Source organism: Saccopteryx leptura, chromosome 2, assembly GCF_036850995.1.
Source record: "Saccopteryx leptura isolate mSacLep1 chromosome 2, mSacLep1_pri_phased_curated, whole genome shotgun sequence".
NCBI lineage: Eukaryota > Metazoa > Chordata > Mammalia > Chiroptera > Emballonuridae > Saccopteryx > Saccopteryx leptura.
This window is the reverse complement of record NC_089504.1, coordinates 132,235,657-132,260,965: the sequence shown is the minus strand read 5'-3', so window position 1 is coordinate 132,260,965 and position 25,309 is coordinate 132,235,657. Positions and strand designations below refer to the sequence as shown.

The following is a 25,309-nucleotide window of genomic DNA, read 5'->3' as shown; positions in this document are numbered from 1 at the left end:
GACTGGGATCTACCTGGCACGCCCACCAGGGGCGATGCTCTGCCCACCAGGGGGCGATGCTCTGCCCCACCAGAGCCACTCCAGCGCCTGGGGCAGAGGCCAAGGAGCCATCCCCAGCGCCCGGGCCATCTTTTGCTCCAATGGAGCCTTGGCTGCGGGAGGGGAAGAGAGAGACAGAGAGGAAGGAGGGGGGGGGGTGGAGAAGCAAATGGGCGCTTCTCCTATGTGCCCTGGCCGGGAATCGAACCCGGGACTTCTACACTCCAGGCCGATGCTCTACCACTGAGCCAACCAGCCAGGGCCAAAAAATTTTTTAAATTGTGGTAAGATACATGTAACATAAAACTGATCATTTGAACCATGTTAAAGTATACAGTTCAGTAACATTAAGTACATTCACAGTGTTTGCAACTATCACCAATTCATCTCCAGACCCTTTTAAACTTCCCAAACTGAATTTCTGTACCCATTAAACACTTAATTCCTCATTCTCCTCTCCCTATAACCCATGGAAACTACCTTTCCAGTTAGTATGAATTTAACTACTCTAAGCACCTCATATAAGTAGAATCATACAGTATTTGTCTTTTTATGACTGGCTTGTTTCACCATGTCCTCAGTGTTCATCCATGTTTTAGCATGTCTCAGAATTTTCTTTCTTTTTAAGCCTGAATAATAGTCTGTGTTTTATAGTTTCTTTTGACTGTCCTATATTAGATAAGAATTTATAAATTACTTGTATTATCAGTAGCGGTGAAGATGGAGAGTGTTACACCTCCTCCAAGCTGCAGAGTGAGAACCACCAATAGTGTCATGGAATGTGTGGCCCTTTCCAAGGCCACAGCTCTTGCAGCCTGCAGATGTAAGCGCTCACATCTCTCTGTGCTTATTAACTGGTTAGGTGATCCACTGGGTGTTAGGATTCCTTCTGATAGCCTTTTGGAATGGAACAATGAGAATAACCTCAAAGAATTTTTATGTAGAATCTTCACCAACCCATTAAGAATTCAGGACTATTAGAGCCCTGCAGTGGCATCCAGCTCACTCCTTGGCAACAGACTGAAGACTTCAGCAAACTTTCTTTAGCTGGTTAACACCATGATATCTAGGCTTGCCCTAGGTTGCACTCTTAGGAACTGGGCATTTGCGGCCTCCACAGTGTACACGAATCCAGTATATGATATAACCTGGCTTGGCCTTGTATCCAAGCCTGTGCATTTTATCAGGCAGGGTTGAGGTGGAGGGCCTTGTGGAGTTCAGAGAGCTGGTGGTACTGTCTGCAGCGCACTCTGGAGTAGAAAGTGCATTACGTATACCGGATTGCCTCTTTCTCTGTTGCTCCTGGGTGTACTTGTAAGTGCACGTGTGGGCTTACCTGATGGCTCTGGCCACACAGAAAAATCTCATAATTTTTTTATCACAGTATTTTTTTTTTTTTTTTTTTACAGAGACAGAGAGAGAGTCAGAGAGGGATAGATAGGGATAGATAGACAGGAACAGAAAGAGATGAGAGGCCCTGGCCGGTTGGCTCAGCGGTAGAGCGTCGGCCTAGCGTGCGGAGGACCCGGGTTCGATTCCCGGCCAGGGCACACAGGAGAAGCGCCCATTTGCTTCTCCACCCCTCTGCCGCACCTTCCTCTCTGTCTCTCTCTTCCCCTCCTGCAGCCAAGGCTCCATTGGAGCAAAGATGGCCCGGGCGCTGGGGATGGCTCTGTGGCCTCTGCCTCAGGCGCTAGAGTGGCTCTGGTCGCAACATGGCGACGCCCAGGATGGGCAGAGCATCGCCCCCTGGTGGGCAGAGCGTAGCCCCTGGTGGGCGTGCCGGGTGGATCCCGGTCGGGCGCATGCGGGAGTCTGTCTGACTGTCTCTCCCTGTTTCCAGCTTCAGAAAAATGAAAGAAAAAAAAAAAAAAAAACAAACAAAGAAAGAGATGAGAAGCATCAATCATCAGTTTTTCGTTGTGACACCGTAGTTGTTCATTGATTGCTTTCCCATATGTGCCTTGACCGTGGGCCTTCAGCAGAGCGAGTAACCCCTTGCTCAAGCCAGCGACCTTGGGTCCAAGCTTGTGAGCTTTGCTCAAACCAGATGAGCCCGCGCTCAATCTGGCGACCTCGGGGTCTCGAACCTGGGTCCTCCACATCCCAGTTCGACTCTGTATTCACTGTGCCACTGCCTGGTCAGGCTATCACAACTATAGCTAGTGCTCGACTTATGACCACGATTGGTTCCAACAGACTGGTCATAACACGATTTGGTCGTAAGTTGAGTAGGCTATATGTACAGTACTGTGAAATGATGTTATAAAAATCTTTAAGTCATATTTTATAATTTTTTTTCACTATTATATATTATAATTTTCTTTGTTCATTTTATGCCATTTGTGTCATTTCTACACCATTTTGTTTCTTATTTTTACATTCATCAGGTTTAAGTAAAACACTGCATTAACAGTACAGCTGGTTTAATGTTTGCAAAGACAATTTCCTCTTGGTATAGACATCTTGGGAGGGGTTTGATGAAAAATATCAAAGACACAAAACACTAATTGCTGTACTGAGTCTGGGCTAACAGTTGAAATGGTGCACGCAGAGATGGTATAGTGCTGCCAGAAGCTGGTCTGCACTGTCCTACGCCCAGCTGGGCAACGCTTGCGCTGCCAGACGTAGAGCAGTAGTGGCTAGTGATTGTGGTCGTAAAGTCAAATGGTCATAAGTTGCATAGGTCGTAAGTCGATCAATATTTGTATTGGCACATAGTAGATTTGTGTTAAATACTTATTAGTTGATCAGTTAATAATGTTTGTTAAGTTAGCAGAGGCATTAGAAATCATTTTCTATATGCATGGAATTTCCCTTTGTGGATTAGAATCCATGAATAAAATTACTTTTAGTTGCCTTGTTTTGTTTTTGCCTCGTAGCAGCCTCCATTCCCTTGAGCTGCCTATGCATCAGTGCTTTGGGGAGATGGGAGGAATGGAGTTTATATATACTGTTCACAAAAATTAGGGGATTTTTTATTGCTTAATAATTTTGAAATATCTCCTAATTTTTGTGAGCAATGTATATGCGTGGGGGTGGGGATGAAATGATCAGTATCATTTAACACAGTTATTGAAGAATTCATATACAGTAGTTGAGGATAACCTGACTTGATTGGGTTTGGGATACAGCCACCTGCATGAGGAAGCTGAGAATACAGACAACTCTAACCACCCAGTTAGCAGTGAAATAGGAAGAGGCAAACATATATATTTCTACTCTTCCTTTTGAGGCCCCTCTACTCCCACATTGACAGCTGCCACTGATGATTAATGTTAAGCAATTTGGAGGATCCTGTGTCTTTTAATAGTAGTAAAGAGGAGTTGTGGTATCACATGGTTTCTGATTTTCTACTTAAATTGTATTTTAAATTTTCAGATTTTTTGTTTCAATTTCCAATTCTGTGTTTTACAGTTTTTATTAATAAAAAAGAATTTAGCCTGACCAGGCGGTGGCGCAGTGGATAGAGCGTCGGACTGGGATGTGGAGGACCCAGGTTCGAGACCCCGAGGTCGCCAGTTTGAGCTCAGGCTCATCTGGTTTGAGCAAAGCTCACCAGCTTGGACCCAAGGTCACTGGGTCGAGCAAGGGGTTATTCCTTGGTCTGCTGAAGGCCCACGATCAAGGCACATATGAGAAAGCAATCAATAAACAAATAAGGTTTCGCAATGAAAAACTGATAATTGATGCTTCTCATCTCTCTCCGTTCCTGTCTGTCTGTCCCTGTCTGTCCCTCTCTCTGACTTTCTCTCTGTCTCTGTTGAAAAAAAAAAAAATTAGCCTAACCAGGCGGTAGCGCAGTGGATAGACCATTGGATTGTGACATGTAGGATCCAGATTCAAGACCCCGAAGTTGCCGGCTTGAGCACGAGCTCATCTGGTTTGAGCAAGGCTCACCAAGCCTGAGCCCAAGGTCACTGGCTTGAGCATGGGGTCACTTGGTCTGCTATAGTAGCCCCCCAATCAAGGCACATATGAGAAAGCAATCAATGAACAACTAAGGTGATGCAGTGAAGAATTGATATTTCTCATCTCTCTCCCTTCCTGTCTGTCTGTCCCTATCCCTCTCTTGGTCTCTCTCTGTCTATAAATAAATAAATAAATAAATACTTAAAAAAAGAAAACTAGGCAAAGGGTCTGAATAGCTCTTCTCCAAAGAGGACATACAGATGGCCAATAGGCATATGAAAAAATTACTCAAGGTCATTAATCAGCAGAGAGATGCAAATTAAAACCACACAGACAGGAAGGGAGAGAGATGAGAAGTATCAGTTCTTCGTTGGGGCACCTTAGTTGTTCCCTGATTACTTTCTCATATGTGCCTTGACCTGGGGTCTACAGAAGAGTGAGTGAGCCAGCGACCGTGAGGTCACGTCTATGTTCCCATGCTCAAACCAGCGACCTTGTGCTCAAGCTGGTGAGCCTGTGCTCAAGCCAGATGAGCCCGGGCTCAAGCTGGCGACTTTTTGGGGTTTCAAACGTGGGTCCTCCACGTCCCAGTTCGACGCTTTATCCACTGCACCACCACCTGGTCAGGCAGCACTTGTATCTTTATAATTTAATTCAAATTTTGCTGTTTCAGTTTTTTTTTTTTAATTAAAATTCCTTTTTGTGCTCCCCATTCATTCCTCCCCTGCCCCAGGTTTCTTGTAGCTGTATTTGAGCTGGGAAACCTGAAGAAAGATTAGAAATAGGAAATTTTAGAGGAAGAGAAAAGACCCTTGACTGAGACAGGAAGAGCAAGTAGTAAGAAAGATCTTAGGGAGTGATAATAGGTAATATGTTAGGTTGTGAAGCAGAGATGTAGATATGATATTTGAGATAGATACTAAATAGAGGATGACTAAGAAAACATGCTTTCTGAACTAAGAAGATGGTTTGAGTCTAAGATTAAAGTTTCTAAAGGAACAAAACATTGCTTTTCACAGCTGCATTTTTTTAGAGTACTTTTCTTCTAATCACTAGTTTTGTTTAGAAAAAATACAAAATAAAACCTGTTGATTTCTCTTAGAAATTTTGTACTTATAGCTATTACTGTAATAGTTAATGTGTGTGTTCTTTTTTTTTCCCTTCCAGAATCTCCCTGGAAAAAGACATGACTGTCTGCAATGATATTTCCTGACAAGAATTAATAGAAGGAAATGAGATCACCAATTAGAGAACAGAATTTCAAGTAACCAGGATTTTGTATTTATCTCCTCCAACTACAGACTTCTCTTGCCTGCCTTTAAGTCAGAGTTCATTACATAATCAACCCAGACAAGACAAAAGAATACTTTTGTTCTCTATCTTTTGAGATAAAAGAAACTGCAATGTCTAGGAAACAAAACCAGAAGGGTAAGATTATATGTGCACATAAATTGTTAAAAATATAGTTGTGGAGTAATGGTTACCTTTTTATATCTATATATTTTTTAAAAACCTTCTCTCAATGTGTTTTGAATGGTTATACATTCCTTTACTCCATGCGGTGTGTAGAGGGTGTTATATTGAGTGGTATACTTGAAACCATGTCAACACAATAAATTAAAAAAAGAAAGAAAAAAACAAAAAAAAGTTAATCTGTTAGATACATTAAGGATCATTATAATTTACTTGTAAATTGTTTCTTTTATATGTTAAAGTTACTCTTTGTATCTAAAAAAATGTCTTGATTACCGTAGATTTATAGTATGTCTTGAAATTAGATAACATCAGTTCTTCAACATTGTTCTCCTTCAATATGGTGTTGACTATTCTGGATCTTTGTCTTTTTGTATTAATTTTAGAATCAGTTTGTCAGTATTCATAAAGTAAAATACTGGGGTTTTGATTGGAATTGTTTTTAATCTAAAGACCAAGTTGGCAAGAACTAGAATCTTGACAATATTGAGTCTTCTTATCCATGAACATAGACTGTCTTTCCATTTATTTAGTTCTTTTATTTCTTTCCTTAGAGTTTTGTAGTTTTCCTCATATAGGTCTTAGATATATTTTGTTAGATTTGTATTCAACTATTTTGGGGTAGTAATGTAAATGATATTGTAAATGGTTTTTTATTTTAAATTCCCCTTGTTTATTGCTGTTATATAGGAAAGTGATGGACTTTTGTATATTTCCCTTATATCCTGCAACCTTGATATAATCATTACTAGTTTCAGATGTTTTGTTTTATTTATATATATATATATATATATATTTTTTTTTTTTTTTTTCCTGAAGCTGGAAACAGGGAGAGACAGTCAGACAGACTCCCGCATGCGCCCAACCGGGATCCACCCGGCACGCCCACCAGGGGCAGACGCTCTGCCCACCAGGGGGCGATGCTCTGCCCCTCCGGGGCATCGCTCCGCTGCGACCAGAGCCACTCCAGCGCCTGGGGCAGAGGCCAAGGAGCCATCCCCAGCACCCGGGCCATCCTTGCTCCAATGGAGCCTTGGCTGCGGGAGGGGAAGAGAGAGACAGAGAGGAAGGAGGGGGGGGTGGAGAAGCAAATGGAAGCCTCTCCTATGTGCCCTGGCCGGGAATCGAACCCGGGTCCCCCGCACGCCAGGCCGATGCTCCACCGCTGAGCTAACCGGCCAGGGCCTTATTTTATTTTTTAAAGAGACAGAGTCAGAGAGAGGGATAGACAGGGACAGACAGATAGGAACGAAGAGATGAGAAGCATCAATCATTAGCTTTTCATTGCAACACCTTAGTTGTTCATTGATTGCTTTCTCATATGTGCCTTGACCGTGGGGGCTACAGCAGACCGAGTAACCCCTTGCTCGAGCCAGCAACCATGGGTCCAAGCTGGTGAGCTTTTGCTCAAACCAGATGAGCCCGCGCTTAAGCTGGCGACCACGGGGTCTCAAACCTGGGTCCTTGGAATCCCAGTCCGACACTCTATCTACTACGCCACCGCCTGGTCCGGCCAGAAGTTTTAAGTAACATATATTTTAAAAATTTATTATTGAAAATTTCAACTTATAAAAAATAGAATAGTGTGGTGCATTCCCCTATACCCAGAACTCAGGTCCAGTAATGAATAAAACATGACCAGTCTTTTTTGTCTATATTTAACTCTCACCTCCAGTGGATTATTATTATTTTTAATGTTCAATGATCTATTAACTTTTTATTGGCCTCCTGTCTTCACAAGGGGTGCCCTACTTTTGCTGCCTTTAATGCCTCAGACCTTTGCTTTTATTGACCTCAGACACCACTTTACTGTCCACAGTCCTGAAGGTGTTGGTCTTTTGGATGGATTGTATAGAATTGCTGTTGTCAAGGGCATCACAAGGATCAAAGTCTTCCCCTTCGTCCAGCAGGCAGTGGTAGGTGGGGATCTCAGCCTCCAGTTTGACCTCCAGCAAGGCCTTGTATTTCTGGACCTGGCGCTGCCCCTCTGTCCAGATCTGGGCCTTACTCTGACTCCAGATCAGCAGGATCCCATTGAGCTGTTCCATCTGTATGGCATAGTGCGTCTCTACCTCCCTCAGGCTGTTCTCCAAACTGGCCTTCAAATTTCTCATCAGGTCCAGTCAGTCTCCAAAGACTCAATCATATACCTTACCTCTGTGTCATCTCAGCAGCTCCTATCTCAGAGGTCTGTGAAGTGACCACTGTGGTGCTCTCCTCCATCTGCTGAGACAGGTATTTGTCTAATGATTCTCTTGGTTCTTTCTAGTCAGCTCATCATACTGGTCCCAGATGTTTGCCATAATCATGCCGAAGTCCTGAGATATGGGGGCATCCAACTTCACGGTCAACCCATATTTGGCAGTCTGCTTTTTTTTTTTTTTTTAATTTTTTTTTTGGGGGGGGTGACATCAATAAATCAGGGTACATATATTCAAAGAAAACATTTCCAGGTTATCTTGTCATTTAGTTCTGTTGCATACCCATCACCCAAAGAGAGATCGTCCTCTGTCACCCTCTATCCAGTTTTCTTTGTATTGGTAGTCTGCTTTTGCAGACCATTTACTTCCTCCTTGTGGTTCTTCTTCATGAAAAGCAGCTCTTCCTTAAGAGTCTCAATCTCTGTCTTCAGCTGCAGCTGAGTGATACTGGTGTCATCGGTGACCTTTCAGAGCCCACTGATGTCACTCTTCACAGACTGGTATATAGCCATCTCTGTCTCATACTTGACCTGAAGTCATAAGCGGCAGGATGACCACTGTCAACCTGCAGAATGATGTGGGCATTTCCACAGAACTTGCAAAGATCTGAGCCCTCAGGTCCTCCTTGGTTTTGATATAATGCCTTGAAGTCTCTGACCTGGGGTCCCTTCTTCTCCAGATGTTCCCAGATTTCAGTCTCTAGTCTCTGATCATCAGCCTTCAGGCTTCTCACTCTCTCCTGGTAGGAGGACTAGTGATCATTCAGGCATTGCATAGTCTCCTCACCCTGGATGCCCACTATGCCCATTAGACCCCTGACCATCCCCACTGCCAGGCCCCTAGACCTCCAGACACCCTGTACGCTGGAGGAATGGTACACAGAGATCCAGGAGCCAGAGCCCCCTGTATCTGCATAGACACTGGCTGTGCTGCTGTCTGTGCCAGTGGCTGGGTGACTGCATGGAATCCAGGGTTCAGTAGTTTGTGGAGAAGCTGGAGCACGTGCTGAAGCTCATGTTGTTCAAGGAGGAAGGTGAGAAGCCAAGAGTCAGATTCAAGCCACCCCTAGTGGATTATTTTGAAGAAGTATCTGATATCTCAGGGAAAGACTTTTTAAACAGACATGAAAAGGACTAGTCATAAAGAAAAAGAATTACTGTCACTGCATTGCATTAAAATCAAAAACTTACCTCATGAAAAGGCACAGTTAAGGAGAGTATAAAGGTCATAGAATGGAAAAAGAAATTTTCATCCTGTTTAAAGAATAAAGAACTACTACAGATGAATAAGAAAAAGACACCTCTGCCTCTGCCTTCTAACACTGAGCAAGAGTAGGCATGTCAGAAAAAAGAATATCAAAGAGGCTGACATATGTTTTGTTGTTGTTGTTTTGGCTTAAACAACAGAAATGTATTTTGTCACAGTTCTGCAGCCTGAAAGTCCAAGATCAAGATGTTGGCATGTTTGATTTCTCCTGAGACCTTGCACCTTGGTTGCAGATGGCTGCCTTTTGCTGTGTCTTCACATGATCTTTCCTCTGTGCCTGCACATCATAGAGTGTCTCTGCATCTTGATCTCAGTGATTTTGATTGGCATTTCCCTGATGATAAGTGATACTGAACACCTTTTAAAAATTTTTTTTTGTGTGTGACAGAGTCAGAGAGAGGGACAGACAGGGCAGAGAGACAGGAAAGGAGAGAGAGACGAGAAATATCAATTCTTCATTGCGGCTCCTTAGTTGCTCATCGACTGCCTTCTCTCATGTGCCTCGACCAGGGGGCCACAGCAGACCAAGTAACCCCCTGCTTGAGCCGGCGACCCTGGGCCCAAGCTGGTGAGCCCTGCTCAAACCAGATGAGCCCATGCCCAAGCCGGTGACCCCAGGGTCTCGAACCTGGGTTCTCCGCATCCCAGTCCAACACCCTATCCACTGCGCCACCACCCAATCAGGCTTGAACACCTTTTTATATATCTGTAGGCCATCTGTATGTCTTCTTTTGGAAAATATGTATTTAGAATCCTCTTCTCAGCTTTTAATCAGATTGTGGGTTTTTTTGCTATTGAGTTATATGAGCTCTTTATATATTTTGGATATTGATCCCTTATTTTATATAATAACATATGTAAAGGCACCCAGTCTCTTTAGAAATGAGTGGAAATGCAAATTAAAATAACAATGAGATACTATTTCTTTTCTACTAAAGTGGCTAACATTTTTAAAAAGATTAATAATAGCAAGATAGTGAGTATGTGGAACAATAGAAACTTAAAAACTGCTAATGGAAGTTTAAATTGGTATTTTGAAAAAACTATTTGACATATGTACTCAAGTTGAAGATACACAGACCTTGTACCTGGGTACATTCAGCAGAAATGCATTCCCAAGTACACCAGGAGATTTTTACAAGAGTATTCAAAACAGCATTTTTTGGCCGGAAACTAGAAGCAACCCAATTTTCCATCACTATCAGAATAGATGAACAATGGCATAATCCTACAATGAAATACTGTATTTTTTATTCCATAAGATGCACTTTTTTTCCCCCAAAAGTGGAGGGGAAAATGCCTGTGTGTCTTATGGAGTAAAAGATACAGTATTTTATTAAATATTTTTAACACACTATTTGGTTCAGAATTTTTTTTTTTCTTATTTTTCCTCCTTAAAACCCTGGGTGTGTCTTATCGTCAGGTGAGACTTATGGAGCGAAAAATGTGGTGTTATCCACCAAGGAAAATAAACTATATTTACTAGTAAGAACATGTATCAATTTTATAAAGACAATGTTGAGTAAAACAAGCCATGCACCAAAAAATAAAATACATATGGAACTATTCCTTTTATAGATAAAAGTAAAAGTGTACCATAATACTTGGGTACATGTTCTTAGGTGGTATCAACTATAGAGAAAGGAGGTTTAGAGAGTGGATTAGTGAGTGAATCGGAGGAGATGATGGAGGTGTGCATGAGGAAGATTTCTGGGGTCCTAGAAGTGTTTTATTTCTTAGCCTGGGAAGTAGTATTTGGGTGTTCGACATAAATTATCAAGCTGTAGTACTTTGTGTATGTGCTGTTAATGTTATATTTCACAAAATATTTTTAAAGAGAAGACATTTCCTTAGGACAGAATGTGCTTAAACAAGTGTGTTATTTAAGAAGTGAGTTTCCTACTTTCACAAGTATAAATAACACTGAAAAACTAGGATTCACCTTGTGGTAATTATAACAACTATTTGGAAATAGACACATTTATAATTAAAGTAGCTTATTGATCTGTAAGTCAGTTTAAGAAAGCAAAAGCTAATTTAATTCTTATTTACATGAGGCTAATGAGGGACAGATTTTGCAGTGCTGTGGTTTTGTGAGAAGGGTGATTTTATTGGACACAGAAGCATGTGATTAGAATTGACTTGTTCATTTCTGTAGTTTGAAGCAAGGTGATGGGATGGTGTGCAGAGGGACAACATTGGCTATTTGACAGGTCTAGAAGGAAAATTTCCAAAGCAAAGTCTTTTACAATGACAAGAGTGTATCTGTACAAGTTCTAAAAAGATTATTTCCTCTTCCTCACTCTCCTTCAGATTCTCAACAGTTCTATCATTTAGTCTATACAGATCTTTGTATTGAAGATTTGTTTGACTTTTAAATCTCACAGTTCTTTTTTTGTGTGTGTGGTGAAAGAGACAGAGAGTCAGAGAGAGGGACAGACAGACAGGAAGGGAGAGAGATAAGAAACATCAATTCTTCGTTGCAGCTCCTTAGTTGTTTATTGATTGCTTTCTCATATGTGCCTTAATGGGGAGGGGGGTTACAGCAGACCCAGTGATCCCTTACTCGAGCCAGCAACCTTGGGCTCAAGCTGCTGAACCTTGCTCAAACCAGATGAGCCTGTGCTCAAGCAAGTGACCTCAGGGTCTCGAACTTGGGTCCTCTGTGTCCCAGTCTGACGCCCTATCCACTGCGCCACCACCTGGTCAGGAAATATCACAGTTCTTAAATGTTTTAATTTTTTTTACTTACAGAATTGAATTTCCTGGAATAGTTGATAGAATTGTTGAGAGTCTGAAAGACAGTGAGGAGTAGGAAATAATTTTTTTTTAAAAAGGTATGCATTCAACTCACCTAATCCAGTGGTCCCCAACCCCCGGGCCGCGGACCAGTACCAGTCCATGGGCCATTGGTACTGGTCCACAGAGAAAGAATAAATAATGTACATTATTTCCATTTTATTTATATTTAAGTCTGAACGATGTTTTATTTTTAAAAAATGACCAGATTCCCTCTCTTACATCCGTCTAAGACTCACTCTTGACGCTTGTCTCGGTCACGTGATACATTTATCTGTCCCACCCTAAAGGCCGGTCTGTGAAAATATTTTCTGACATTAAACCAGTCCGTGGCCCAAAAAAGGTTGGGGACCACTGACCTAATCCATCAAAGTCTGGAAGTATGGCACATGCTGCAAATAACATTCAAGAATAACAATCCCATAAAATAGAAGATCCTGTTAAATAGAAAAAATGTGCCTGACCAGGCAGTGGCGCAGTAGATAGAGCGTCGGACTGGGATGCGGAAGACCCAGGTTCGAGACCCCGAGGTCGCCAGCTTGAGTGCGGGCTCATCTGGTTTGAGCAAAAAAAAGCTCACCGGCTTGGACCAAGGTCGCTGGCTCCAGCAAGGGGTTTCTCGGTCTGCTGAAGGCCCACGGTCAAGGCACATATGAGAAAGCAATCAATGAACAACTAAGAAGTTGCAACGCGCAACGAGAAACTAATGATTGATGCTTCTCATCTCTCTCCGTTCCTGTCTGTCCCTGTCTATCTCTGCCTCTGTAAAAATAAATAAATAAATAAATAAAAATTTAAAAAGTTCCCTTTAAATAGAAAAAATGTTAGTGATATCTAAAAATGAGGATTTGGCTTGTAAGAGGGATTGAAAATAGGCCCTTAGTAACTGAAAGTATGTTTTTCTTCAGACTGAATTGACCGGCTCACACAGAGGTATTTTATAAGACATGATTTATTTGCAGACTGATTTTTCTGGCTTTTAGATTATCCAGGTTTTTCCCTCTGTTTTTTTTTTTTTTCTTTTTTAATTCAGTGGGAGGAGGGGAGGCAGAGAGACAGACTCCCGCAGGTACCTCGACTGGGATCCACCTGCCAAGCCCACTAGGGGGCAATGCTCTGCCCATCTGGGGTGTTGCTCTATTGCTCTGCAGCAGAGCTCTTCCTGAGGCGGAGATCATGGAGCCATCCTCAGTGCCCAGGGCCAACTTGCTCCAATTGAGCCATGGCTGTAGGAAGAGAAGAGAGAAAAAAGCGAGAGAGGGAGGGGTAGAGAAGCAGATGGTCACTTCTCTTGTGTGCCCTGATCAGGAATAGAACCTGGGACATCCACACCCTGGATTGATGCTCTACCACTGAGCCAACAAGCCAGGGCCCTTTCCCCCTATTTTTATTGGCTGTCCATCTTTTAGTCATATCACAATTTAATTTTACCTGTCCCAAAAGAAAGGGAAAGATTAGCAAGTAGAAAGGTAAAAACTCATATCACTTGGAATTAAAGACTTAACTAAATATTTTAATTTTTATTCCATTTTAGTTACTCTTTCCTTTAAAAAGCCTGAATGTTGATTCTAACAGATATCAAAATATCCATCATGTGGCTTCATGAATTTTCTAATTAACCGTTTGAATTCATGTAATCCTTGGGCCTACAAAGTTTTTTGAATTTATTTGCAGACTGATTTTTCTGGCTTTTAGATTATCCAGGTTTTTCCCTCTGTTTTTTTTTTTTCTTTTTTAATTCAGTGGGAGGAGGGGAGGCAGAGAGACAGACTCCCGCAGGTACCTCGACTGGGATCCACCTGCCAAGCCCACTAGCTCAGAGGTGATCTAGAATCAGCAGAGAAATATGTATTGATCTTAGTAATGCAAAATGAATTTGTTTGTTTTTTAAATTACAGTTCTTAAATTCTTTTTTTTTTTTGTCTTACAAAATTGAATTTCTTTCTTGGAACAACTGGTAGAATTAATTCCTAAGAATCTGAAGAATAATAAAGAGTAGGAAAACAATTTTTTTTTTTTTTTAAGATTTTATTTATTCATTATAGAAAGGGGGGGGGAGGAGCAGGAAGCATCAACTCCCATATGTGCCTTGACCAGGCAAGCCCAGGGTTTTGAACCGGCAACCTCAGTGTTTCCAGGTTGACGCTTTATCCACTGCGCCACCACAGGTCAGGCGGAAAACAATTTTTTAATGTTCATTTTATTGATTTGAGAGAGAGAGGAAGGGGAAGGAGAGAGACAAGAACATCAATCTTTTCCTGTCTGTACACTGACTGGGCATCAAACCAGTAACCTCTGCTCTTCCAGACAATGCTCTAACCAACTGAGCTATCTGGCCAGGGTGGAAACACATTTTTTTTTAATCATTTATTTTATTTTATATGTGGGAAAACTAATTTTTTTTTTTTTTTTTTTTTTTTTGTATTTTTTTGAAATTGGAAACGGGGAGGCAGTCAGACAGACTCCCGCATGCGCCTGACCGGGATCCACCCAGCATGCCCACCAGAGGACGATGCTCTGCCCATCTGGGGCGTCGCTCTGTTGCAACCAGAGTCATTCTAGCGCCTGAGGCAGAGGCCATGGAGCCATCCTCAGTGCCCAGGCCAACTTTGCTCCAATGGAGCCTTTGCTGTGGGAGGGGAAGAGAGAGACAGAGAGGAAGGAGAGGGGGAGGGGTGGAGAAGCAGATGGGCGCTTCTCCTGTGTGCCCTGGCCGGGAATCGAACCCGGGACTCCTGCACGCCAGGCCGACGCTCTACCACTGAGCCAACTGGCCAGGGCTTGGAAAACTAATTTCAATTCAAACTAATTGAAATGACATTGAGACAGAAGAATTTGGGCATTAAAATCAATATTGCCTCTTGACTATTCTCTAGAGTGTATTACTAAGAAGGTTTTTGAAAGGTGGACTGAGTTTTCTATCCAATCACCATTCATGGAAGAATTAACAGAATTATTATTGGAACCAGCAAACCTCTTAAACAGTGAGACCCTCAAGAATTCTTGGAACCTAAAAAAGAAAAGCTTATTTTGTTGCCCTTGCTGCAAACCTGATATTATCCACTTTTTTTTTATTAGTGTGATTAAAGTAGTATTTAATTGCTTGCTGTATCTTTGTAAAAACCCTAATTTCCCATTCTACCTGGAAAAATCAGAACTCATCCTAGAAGTCTGGAAATTTCCCCGTGTAAGTGCTTTGTCTTATAAGAAAAGGCCCAGTATCCTTTAGAATGTAGTTGAAGAAGCACTCAAAGGAACAAAGTTAAGAAAAATATTTAATCATCTGTTAACACAGAAAACAGGAAGATAAAAGACTGCTTAAAAAGAAAAAGGGCCCTGGCACTCAGTTTGTTAAGCATCATCCAGAAGCACAGAGGTTGCCAGTTCAATCCCCAATCAGAGCACATACAGGAACAGCTTGATGTTCCTCTCTCTCTCTCTCTCTCTCTCTCTCTACCCGCCTTCCTCTCCCAAGACAATCAATAAATTTTTTTAAATTTATTTTTATTAACTTATTTTTTTACAGAGACACAGAGAGAGTTAGAGAGAGAGATAGACAGGGACAGACAGACAGGAATGGAGAGAGATGAGAAGCATCAATCATCAGTTTTTCATTGTGAAACCTTAGTTGTTCATTGATTGCTTTCTCATATGTGCCTTGACCATGGGCTTTCAGCAGACTGAGTAACCCCTTGCACAAGCAAGCAACCTTGGATCCAAGCTGGTGAGCTTTTTTTTTTGCTCAAAACAGATGAGCCCACGCTCAAGCTGGCGACCTTGGGGTCTCGAACCTGGGTCCTCCGCATCCCAGTCAGACGCTCTATCCACTGCGCCACCGCCTGGTCAGGCAATAAAATTTTTTTAATTAAAAAAAAAGGGCTGCTTTTATAATTGAAGACACACTTAGGTTGATCAGTTGAAGTGTGGATTTTTCTGAACATGTAACCACAGTAGTCATCTGAGATGGCAGTTGATGAGACTGGACTGAGAGGATTTATGTGTTTGGCCATTGGTAGCCAAGATGGAGTTTCTTTTTTTTTTTTTACTTTTTAAATTTTTTTTTGGCAAGAGGAAATAGAAAGAAGGGCAGCTTTTTATTTTTTAAGAGGAAGCTTACAGTTTGAGAATACATGACAGATGATCATCACACTTGTTAGATTATCTTTTTGGATAGGCTTCCTCATCTCAGGGCTTACCAGCATTTATTTTGATCTTACCTCTGTAGCCTCGCTTTGGCAATGGCAAAATGTTAATAATTTTGTTGCCTAGATTGTTTTATATATGTGTAAGGAATATCAGTGAGTAATAACAAGACTGAGATCCTTTGAAGAAAGGTAATATACCAAAATACTCTTAAAATAATGGCAACTTGAGAACCATTATGTTTGGTGAGTTACTGTTTAAATTCCAAAGAAGGCATATCAGATGGCCAACAGGTACCATATTTCCCCATGTATAAGATGCTCCCATATACAGTGTGTCCACAAAGTCATGGTGCACTTTTGACCGATCACAGGAAAGCAACAAAAGACGATAGAAATGTGAAATCTGCACCAAATAAAAGGAAAACTCCCAGTTTCTGTAGGATGATGTGGCAGCATGTGCGCATGCACAGATCATGATGTAACATTGTGTATACAGCAGAACAGCCCATGGCCCTGCCAGTTGATATGTGGGTGGTACAGAGGAAAGTTCAGTGTGTTCTGTGGCTCGCTAAATTCGAATCCATGACCAAAGTGCAACATGAATATCTGTGCATTTATAACAAAGCGCCACCACATAGGAATAACATTACTTGGTGGGATAAGCAGTTGAAGGAAACCGGCAGTTTGGTGGAGAAACCCCGTTCTGGTAGGCCATCAGTCAGTGATGAGTCTGTAGAGGCTATATGGGATAGCTACCTAAGGAGCCCTAAAAAATCTGTGCTTGAGGCCCTGGCTGGTTGGTTCAGCGGTAGAGCGTCGGCCTGGTGTGCGGGGGACCCGGGTTCGATTCCCGGCTAGGGCACATAGGAGAGGCGCCCATTTGCTTCTCCACCCCCCCTCCTTCCTCTCTGTCTCTCTCTTCCCCTCCCGCAGCCAAGGCTCCATTGGAGCAAAGATGGCCCGGGCGCTGGGGATGGCTCCTTGGCCTCTGCCCCAGGCGCTAGAGTGGCTCTGGTCTCAACAGAGTGACGCCCCGGAGGGGCAGAGCATCCCCCCCTGGTGGGCAGAGCTTCGCCCCTGGTGGGCGTGCCGCGTGGATCCCGGTCGGGCGCATGCGGGAGTCTGTCTGACTGTCTCTCCCGGTTTCCAGCTTCAGAAAAATACAAAAAAAAAAAAATCTGTGCTTGAGCCCACATCGAACTGCACTGAATAGGTATGAAACCGGGAGAGTTTTCCTTTTATTTGGTGCAGATTTCACATTTCTGTTGTCTTTTGTTGCTTTCCTGTGACCGGTCAAAAGTGCACCATGACTTTACGGACATACTGTATAAGACGCACTTTAGTTTTGGGACCTGAAATTTGGGGGAAAAAATGTATTACATAAAGTAAACATATTACATAAAGTTACTGAACTCAAGTTTTATTCATCATAAAATTCATACAACTCCTCATCACTGTCAAATCTCCCATCCATTAGTTTGTCCTCATCTGTGACTGATGACAAATCACTGTCTTCAACAATGAGCGCAAAAACAAGCATGAAAAAGTGGGAAATGCAAGTAAAAAAGTCTATAACCACTGTATAAGTCGCACCTAGTTTTTAGACCCCAAATTTTTTGGGAAAGTATGCTTCTTAAACATGGGGAAATAATGGTATATGAAAAGGTACTCAGCCTCACTAATCATCAGAGAAATGCAAATCAAAACGACAGTTCTCACACCTGTTTGAATGGCTATTATCAAAAGGACAAGAAATAAGAAGTGTTGTACAGGATGTCGAGAAAAGGAAACCTTGTATTGGTGGAATGTAATTGGTGCAGCCACTATGGAAAACAGTGTGGAGTTACCTCAAAAAATTAAAAATTTAACTACGGTAAGATCTAGCAGTTCTTCTGGGTATTTATCTGAAGAAAACAAAAACACTAACTCAAGAAGATATGCACCCTATGTTCATTGTAGCATTATTTACAATAGTTAAGATGGAAACAAGCTAAGTGTTCATCAATGGATGAATAAAGAAAATGTGACATATCATTATTATTCATTCATGAAAAGAAGAAAATCTTGCCATTTGTGACAATATGGGTGGACCTTGAGGGCATTATGCTAAGTGAAATAAATCAAACAGAGAAAGACAAATATATGTGGAATCTGAAAAATAATAAATAAACCTAGTTCATAGATATAGAAAATAGATTGATGGTTACCAGAATTAGGGGTGGGTGGATCTGGGGTGGAGTGAAATGGGTAAAGAGGGTCAAAAGGTGCACACTTCCAGTTATAAGTCCTGAAGCTGTAATGTACGGGATGGTGACTCTAGTTAATTATACTGTATTGCATACTTGAAAGTTGCTAAAAGAGCCTGACCAGGTGATGGCATAGTGGACAGAGCGTCAACCTGGGACAATGAGGACCCAGGTTTGAAACACAGGTCACTGGCTTGAGCAGTGCTCTCCAGCTTGAGTGTGGGGTTGCAAGCTTGAATGTGAGATCATAGACATGACTCTGTGGTCTCTGGCTTGAGCCCAAAGGTTGCTGGCTTAAAGCCCAAGGTTGCTGGCTTGAGCCCAAGGTCACTGATTTGAGCAAGGGGTTACTCTGCTGTAGCCTCCCACTCAAGGCACATATGAGAAAGCAATCAATGAATGATTTAAGTGCCACAACTACAAATTGATGCTTCTCATCTCTCTCCCTTCATGTTTGTCTCTGTCCCTCTGTTTCTCTCTTTCTCTCTCGCTGTCACTTGTGTACACTAAAAAACAAAGTAAAAAAATTTAATTTTTAAAAATAAAACTGTAGGCCCTGGCTGGTTTGCTCAGTGGTAGAGCATCAGCCTGGTGTATGGATGTCCTGGGTTTGATTCCAGGGCAGGGCACACCCGAGAAGTGCCCATCTGCTTCTCCACTCCACCCCCTTTCACTTCTCTCTCTCTCTTTTCCTCCAGCCATGGCTCAGTGGGAGCGAGTTGGCCCTGGGCACTGAGGTTGGCTCTATGGCCTCTGCCTCAGTCACTAAGAAGGGCTCATTAGCTGAGCAATGGAGCAACACCCCAGATGGGCAGAGCATTCCCGCTAGTGGGCTTGCCAGGTGGATCCTGGTCAGGGTGGATGCAGGAGTCTGTCTCTGCCTCCCCTCCTCTCACTGAATAAAAAGATAAATAAATAAAGTTGCTAAAAGAGTCTCATCACAAGAAAAAATATTGTAACCATGGGAGTACTTACAACATTGAAGCTGTATCATTTGGCTAACCTGTGGCAATTCTAGAAGGTTGCTGGATAGTATTTTGGCTTTATAGATTTTTTATTTTTATATACTATGTCTCTTCAGTTTTTAAAGAAAATTGGGAATTATGTAGTCACCTTGGAAACTCAGGCTTAAATAATGAGTTTGTTTAAGACAACCTTATTTTTTATTTGTGAACTCTCTTAAAACTGCTGGCATTACAAAGGTTAAATCCATATGAATTCATGGTTCATTGGTAATTGGCAAGCATTGTTTCTCTCTCTCTTTTTTTTTTTTTTTTTTTTTTTTGGTATTTTTCCAAAGTTAGAAGCAGGGAGGCAGTCAGACAGACTCTCGCATCCCCCCGACTGGGATACATCCAGCATGCTCACCAGGGGCGATGCTCTGCCCATCTGGGGCGTTGCTCTGTTGCAGCTGGAGCCATTCTAGCACCTGAAGCAGAAGCCATGGAGCCATCCTCAGCGCCCAGGCCAACTTTGCTCCAATGGAGCCTTGGCTGCGGGAGGGAAAGAGAGAAATAGAAAGGAGAGAGGCAAAGGTGGAGAAGCAGATGGGCACTTCTCCTGGGTGTTCTGACCAGGAATCGAACCTGGGACTTCCACACACCGGGCAGATGCTCTACCGCTGAGCCAACCAGCGAAGGCCGCATTGTTTCTTTTGGAATGACACATACATTGTATTCATATCCTCTTTTTCACTTTTAGTACCAAAATGTGTTAGCTTTCTAACTTATAAGTTATCAGTTTTCTATACTAACTAGAAAGTATTTGAAAACATGGAATAAAGATTGAGCTTTATTCCTTTAAAGTTCCTTTAAAGATATCTGTAATAATAGCAAAGAAATTTGGAAAATGTACTAGAATTGCTGTATTTTTTAAACCCCTGTTCCTTTCAGGTTGTTATAACAAAATGGGTGGCTTATAAACAACAAATTAATTTCTCACAGTTGTAGAAGCTAGAAGTCTGAGATCTGATTGTCAGCACGGTCAGTGAGGACCCTCTTCTGGCTCGTAGACTTCTCTTTGTGTCTGATCATGGTGGCAAGGGGTAGGGAGATCTGTGTAATTGATTGCTTTTTTTTTAAACTTTTTTGAAAAATTCTTTCTTCAGATTTTATTTATTCATTTTAGAGAGGAGAGAGAGAGAGAGAAGGGAGGAGGAACAGGAAGTGTTAACTCCCATATGTGCCTTGACCAGGCAAGCCCAGGGTTTCAAACCAGTGACCTCAGCATTCCAGGTCAACGCTTTATCCACTGTGCCACCACAGGTCAGGCTGTGCAATTGCTTTTGTAAGAGCTCTAATCCCATTCATGAGGGCTCTGCTCTTATGATTTATTTACCTTCCAAAGGCTTCAACTACTAATAGCATAATTTTAGGATTTTGACATGAATTTGGGGAGGCACACAAATGTTCAGACCATAACAACCCTTTTTTTTTCCCCAAAAAAAATTTTCCTCTTACTTGCCTCGTTGAAATTCTAACCCCCATGCTACTCCCAACTAAGGTGCATGGAACAGCAATGTTGCTACCACCAGGGAATAAAAAATATCAGGCCATAGTACTGAATCAGAACCTTCATTTTAAGCTAAGATTCCCCAGATAAGTATACAACAGCAGAATTTGAGAAGCATTTTAACCATTTCCTGGATTGTATCTCATTGTATTAAAACAAATTTTTCAAGTGTTTAAAGCTGAGGTAATTTATTGATCAGATTGTCTCTTTTTTTTTTTTTTTTTTTTGCATTTTTCTGAAGCTGGAAACAGGGAGAGACAGTCAGACAGACTCCCGCATGCGCCCGACCGGGATCCACCCGGCACACCCACCATGGGGCGATGCTCTGCCCATCCTGGGTGTCGCCATGTTGCGACCCTCCTGGGTGTCGCCATGTTGCGACCAGAGCCACTCTAGCGCCTGGGGCAGAGGCCACAGAGCCATCCCCAGTGCCCAGGCCATCTTTGCTCCAATGGAGCCTTGGCTGCGGGAGGGGAAGAGAGAGACAGAGAGGAAGGCGCGGCGGAGGGGTGGAGAAGCAAATGGGCGCTTCTCCTATGTGCCCTGGCCGGGAATCGAACCCGGGTCCTCCGCACGCTAGGCCGACGCTCTACCGCTGAGCCAACCGGCCAGGGCTCAGATTGTCTCATTTAAAGAAATTGATTAAATTTGCAGATAGCCTTTTCTTTATAAATACAGGGAAACCAAACTCTTTCTGTGATCAAGTACATGAAACTAAGTTTTTCCATGTTCTGGTAATGTAAACTCAGATATATTGCCTTGTCAAGTGTTATAATGGGGACACAAACATGAATGTATCCATGGAGTTCATTGTCTAAAGACATGATGTATGTGATGCAGTCTAGGAGATTGGAGATTAAATTCACTATCATGTTATTGCTATTGTTAACATCACAGAAGCTCTCATCCTCACGTTTTCAGATTTGTTAGTGTTGAATTTTACCTTGGGGAGCCATTTACTTTCAACATTTCTAGAGGGCCTTTTAAATTTGTTTAAAATAGTTAACAAAGATATCAAGGATTATTAGACAGTTTAATATAGTTGATGTATTCAGTGTCTTTCTCAAGCTGTGACAGTTTCTGTTAAAATCAAATTTTATAATTTTATCTAAATGTAGTTATCAGTTATCTATATAATAGTAGAATTTGCAAAGTTCTTAACTTTAAAGCAGGAAAACAGCTGGTATAGGTCCTTCCATTTGGGGGATGGATCACATGTCAGTTTTGAATCTTGTTGAATATATTTTTTCCTTCTCATTTCAGATTCATCGGGATTCATTTTTGATTTACAGTCCAATACTGTATTGGCCCAGGGAGGAGCTTTTGAGAACATGAAAGAGAAGGTATGATTAGTTACTATACATTAGCGATTTATAACTGGTGTACCACAGAATTTTAAAACGTGCTATAACTGACTATATAGAGTCAGGGACACTGACCTCTTGTCCCTTATCAAATAAAAAAATGACAACAGGCCCAGGCCGGTTGGCCCAGTGGTATAGAGTAGGCCCAGTGTGTGAAAGTCCTGGGTTCAATTCCCAGTCAGGGCATGCAGGAGAAGTGACCATCTGCTTCTCCACCCTTCCTCCTCCCCTTTTTCTCTCTTTCTCTCTCTCTCTCTCTCTCTTTCTCTCCCACAGCCATGGCTCGAATATTTTGAGCAAGTTGACCCTGGGTGCTGAGGATGGCTCGGTGGCCTGCCTCAGGTGCTAAAAATATCACAGTTGCTGAGCAACAGAGCAGCAGCTCCAGAAGGGCAGAGCATTGCTAGGTAGGGAGCTTCCTGGAGTGGATCCTGTTCAGGGCGCATATGGGATTCTGTCTCTCTGCCTCCCTACCTCTCACTTAATTTAAAAAAAGATGACAGCCAACATAACAGTAGCCATCTGGTGTGAATGAACCAAAACTGGACCTATTTTTTTTTGTCAGATTGGCAAAAAAATGTATTTCTTGGTGTACCACAGAATTTTAGTAATGTGTGTCATGAAATGAAAAAGGTTGAAAATTGCTGCTGTAGAACTTACTTCAATATCATAGTAAAAGTTAAGTACTAATAGAATTAGTGACTACACAAAGTCATTAAGGAAGTGAAACTTTTTTTATTTTATTTTATTTATTCATTTTTAGAGAGAGAGAGAAAGGGAGAGAGAAGGGAGAGGAGCCAGAAGCATCAACTCCCATATGTGCCTTGACCAGGCAAGCCCAGGGTTGAACTGGCAACCTCAGAATTCCAGGTCGGCGCTTTATCCACTGCGCCACCACAAGTCAGGCAAGAAAATGAAACTTTAAGAACAAAACAGAATGCCACCATGTATCAGAGAGTAACTACCAAGAAAGTTTGAAGGAATTAGAACCTATTAAGTACAAACATGATTTATTTTGGTATTGCTCTATATATTATAAACTCTTTCAAAGAGATACCTTAATATTGATAATCTAACAATATATGGCTAAGTGTATCTTCTTTGGCAACATTTTTTTTAGAGGGTTTTTTTTATTTGTTTTTTTTTAATTTTTATTTTTTACACAGACAGAGAGAGAGTCAGAGAGAGGGATAGACAGGGACAGACAGACAGGAATGGAGAGAGATGAGAAGCATCAATCATTAGTTTTTTGTTCCGCATTGCAACACCTTAGTTGTTCATTGATTGCTTTCTCATATGTGCCTTGACCACAGGCCTTCAGTAGACTGGGTAACCCCTTGCTTGAGTCAGTGACCCTGGGTCCAAGCTGGTGAGCTTTTTGCTCAAACCAGATGAGCCTGCGCTCAAGCTGGCGACCTCGGGGTCTCAAACCTGGGTCCTCGGCATTCCAGTCCAACGCTCTATCCACTGTGCCACTGCCTGGTCAGGCAGCAACATTTTTAAGTGAATTTTTTTTGGTGACACTGGTTAATTGGCAACATTTTTTAAAGAAAAAAATTGAGTAGGATCTTTCCATTCACTTGAAGAAGATTCTGAAGTTCAGGAGACTGCAGAGTAGATGAGAAATAGATTAACATTCCTTTGGAAGAAAACCAAGTGTTTTTAGTAATATAACCCTAAATGAACTGTACTGAGGAAAACATAAAAGCTTTATGTACTTTTTAAGAAAACTATGTTAATAAAAAAAGTATATTGTTGATTATATTCATAGATATATGTTATTTCACTAATATAAACATGTTCATGCCCGATCATGCAATGCGATGACGATGACGCAGTGGATAGACCATTGGACTGGGGTGTGTAGGACCCAGGTTCGAAACCCTGAGGTCGCCGGTTTGAGCGCGCAGCTCTTCTGGCTTGGGCACAGGGTTGCTGGCTTGAGTGTGGGATCATAGACATGACCCCATGGTCGCTGGCTTGAGCCCAATGTTGCTGGGTTAAGCAAGGGGTCACTTGCTCTGCTATAGCCCTCCTCCCTCCCGTCAAGACACTTATGAGAAAGCAATCAGTGAACAGCTAAGGTGCTGTGACAAAGAATTGATGCTTCTCATCTCTCTTTCTTCCTGTCTGTGTGTCCCTATCTATCCCTCTCTCTGACTCTCTCTGGCACTGTCAAAAAAAAAACCATCCAAACAACACTTTCTCGTTTTAAGTTCCCAGAATTACCTTTATTGCTGAATCTCTTAAGTTTTGCCTAAAGTCTATTTTCTAGTGATCACTGCTAAGTTTTTTGCTCATCTCAAAAAGGTATAATTCTATATTATCATATGTTATCCCTCTTTGAATTATAGATTATATACCTTCTCATTTGTGTGGTTTTAAACCTTAACATTGTTTAATTAAGCCTGAAACAAAAAAAAGCATAGACTTATGTGAAAGCAAGTGTACTAAAAAGACTTAGATTTCTGCCTTGGCTCAGTGGTAGAGCGTCGGCCTAGCGTGCAGGAGTCCCGGGTTCGATTCCCGGCCAGGGCACACAGGAGAAGCGCCCATCTGCTTCTCCACCCCTCCCCTTCTCCCTTCTCTCTGTCTCTCTCTTCCCCTCCCGTAGCCAAGGCTCCATTGGAGCAAAAGATGGCCTGGGCGCTGAGGATGGCTCCATGGCCTCCAAGTCAAGCGCTAGAATGGCTCCGGTTGCAACAGAGCAAGGCCCCAGATGGGCAGAGCATTGCCCCCTGGTGGGCGTGCCGGGTGGATCCCGGTCGGGCGCATGTGGGAGTCTGTCTGATTGCCTCCCCGTTTCCAACTTCAGAAAAATGTAAAAAAAAAAAAAAAAAGACTTAGATTTCTAATACAGACTCTGCTTATTGCTTGGACAAGATACTTGACTTTTTCTCATCTATAAAAAGACTTTCTTTTTAAGCAGTATTGCGATTAAATAACTTGAAAACATTCATAATATAAAATACCAAGAAATGCAGAATGAAAAATAACATACCTATATTATTTTAAGTGCATAGCTGAACAAAAGAAGTTAGGGAAATCCCTAGGGGCTAAGTATGTATATAGAGGGAATGAAAAACCAGAGTGGTAAGTCTGAGTTAGGTAACTGATGTGTTTTGCCAGTCTCAGTAACAAATGGGTTTTACCACATAGGGCCATAAAGCTCAAACGTTGTCCTAGGGTAGGATTTGGGACTGAGATCTTATATAAGATTGAGATCCTAAAAATATTTTACCTTCAGGGTAAGGGTGAGCTAGGACAAATCTTCCTACATACTTCTGTACACAATATTCTTACTATATGTTTAAAGGGATATATTTAAAGAACAAAAATGATGGAAATAAATC

General features: G+C 41.9%; 1 protein-coding gene and 2 pseudogenes across 1 annotated transcript in view; 1 reads left to right on the top strand and 2 right to left on the bottom strand.

Moving 5' to 3' along the window:
* Nucleotides 1-744: 744 nt before the first annotated feature.
* LOC136393890 (large ribosomal subunit protein eL15-like) lies at nucleotides 745-2,426 on the bottom strand (annotated as a pseudogene).
* Nucleotides 2,427-5,254: 2,828 nt separating this feature from the next.
* SPATS2 (spermatogenesis associated serine rich 2) overlaps nucleotides 5,255-25,309 on the top strand; it is a 75,704-nt gene continuing 55,649 nt past the window's right edge. Inside the window, exons 1-2 of the mRNA XM_066368773.1 lie at nucleotides 5,255-5,379; nucleotides 21,856-21,935. Of these exons, the coding sequence (XP_066224870.1) occupies nucleotides 5,355-5,379; nucleotides 21,856-21,935 (105 nt within the window). The 5' untranslated portion in view covers nucleotides 5,255-5,354. The remainder of the gene's footprint in view (nucleotides 5,380-21,855; nucleotides 21,936-25,309) is intronic.
* On the bottom strand, nucleotides 7,188-8,641 carry LOC136393128 (keratin, type I cytoskeletal 18-like; annotated as a pseudogene).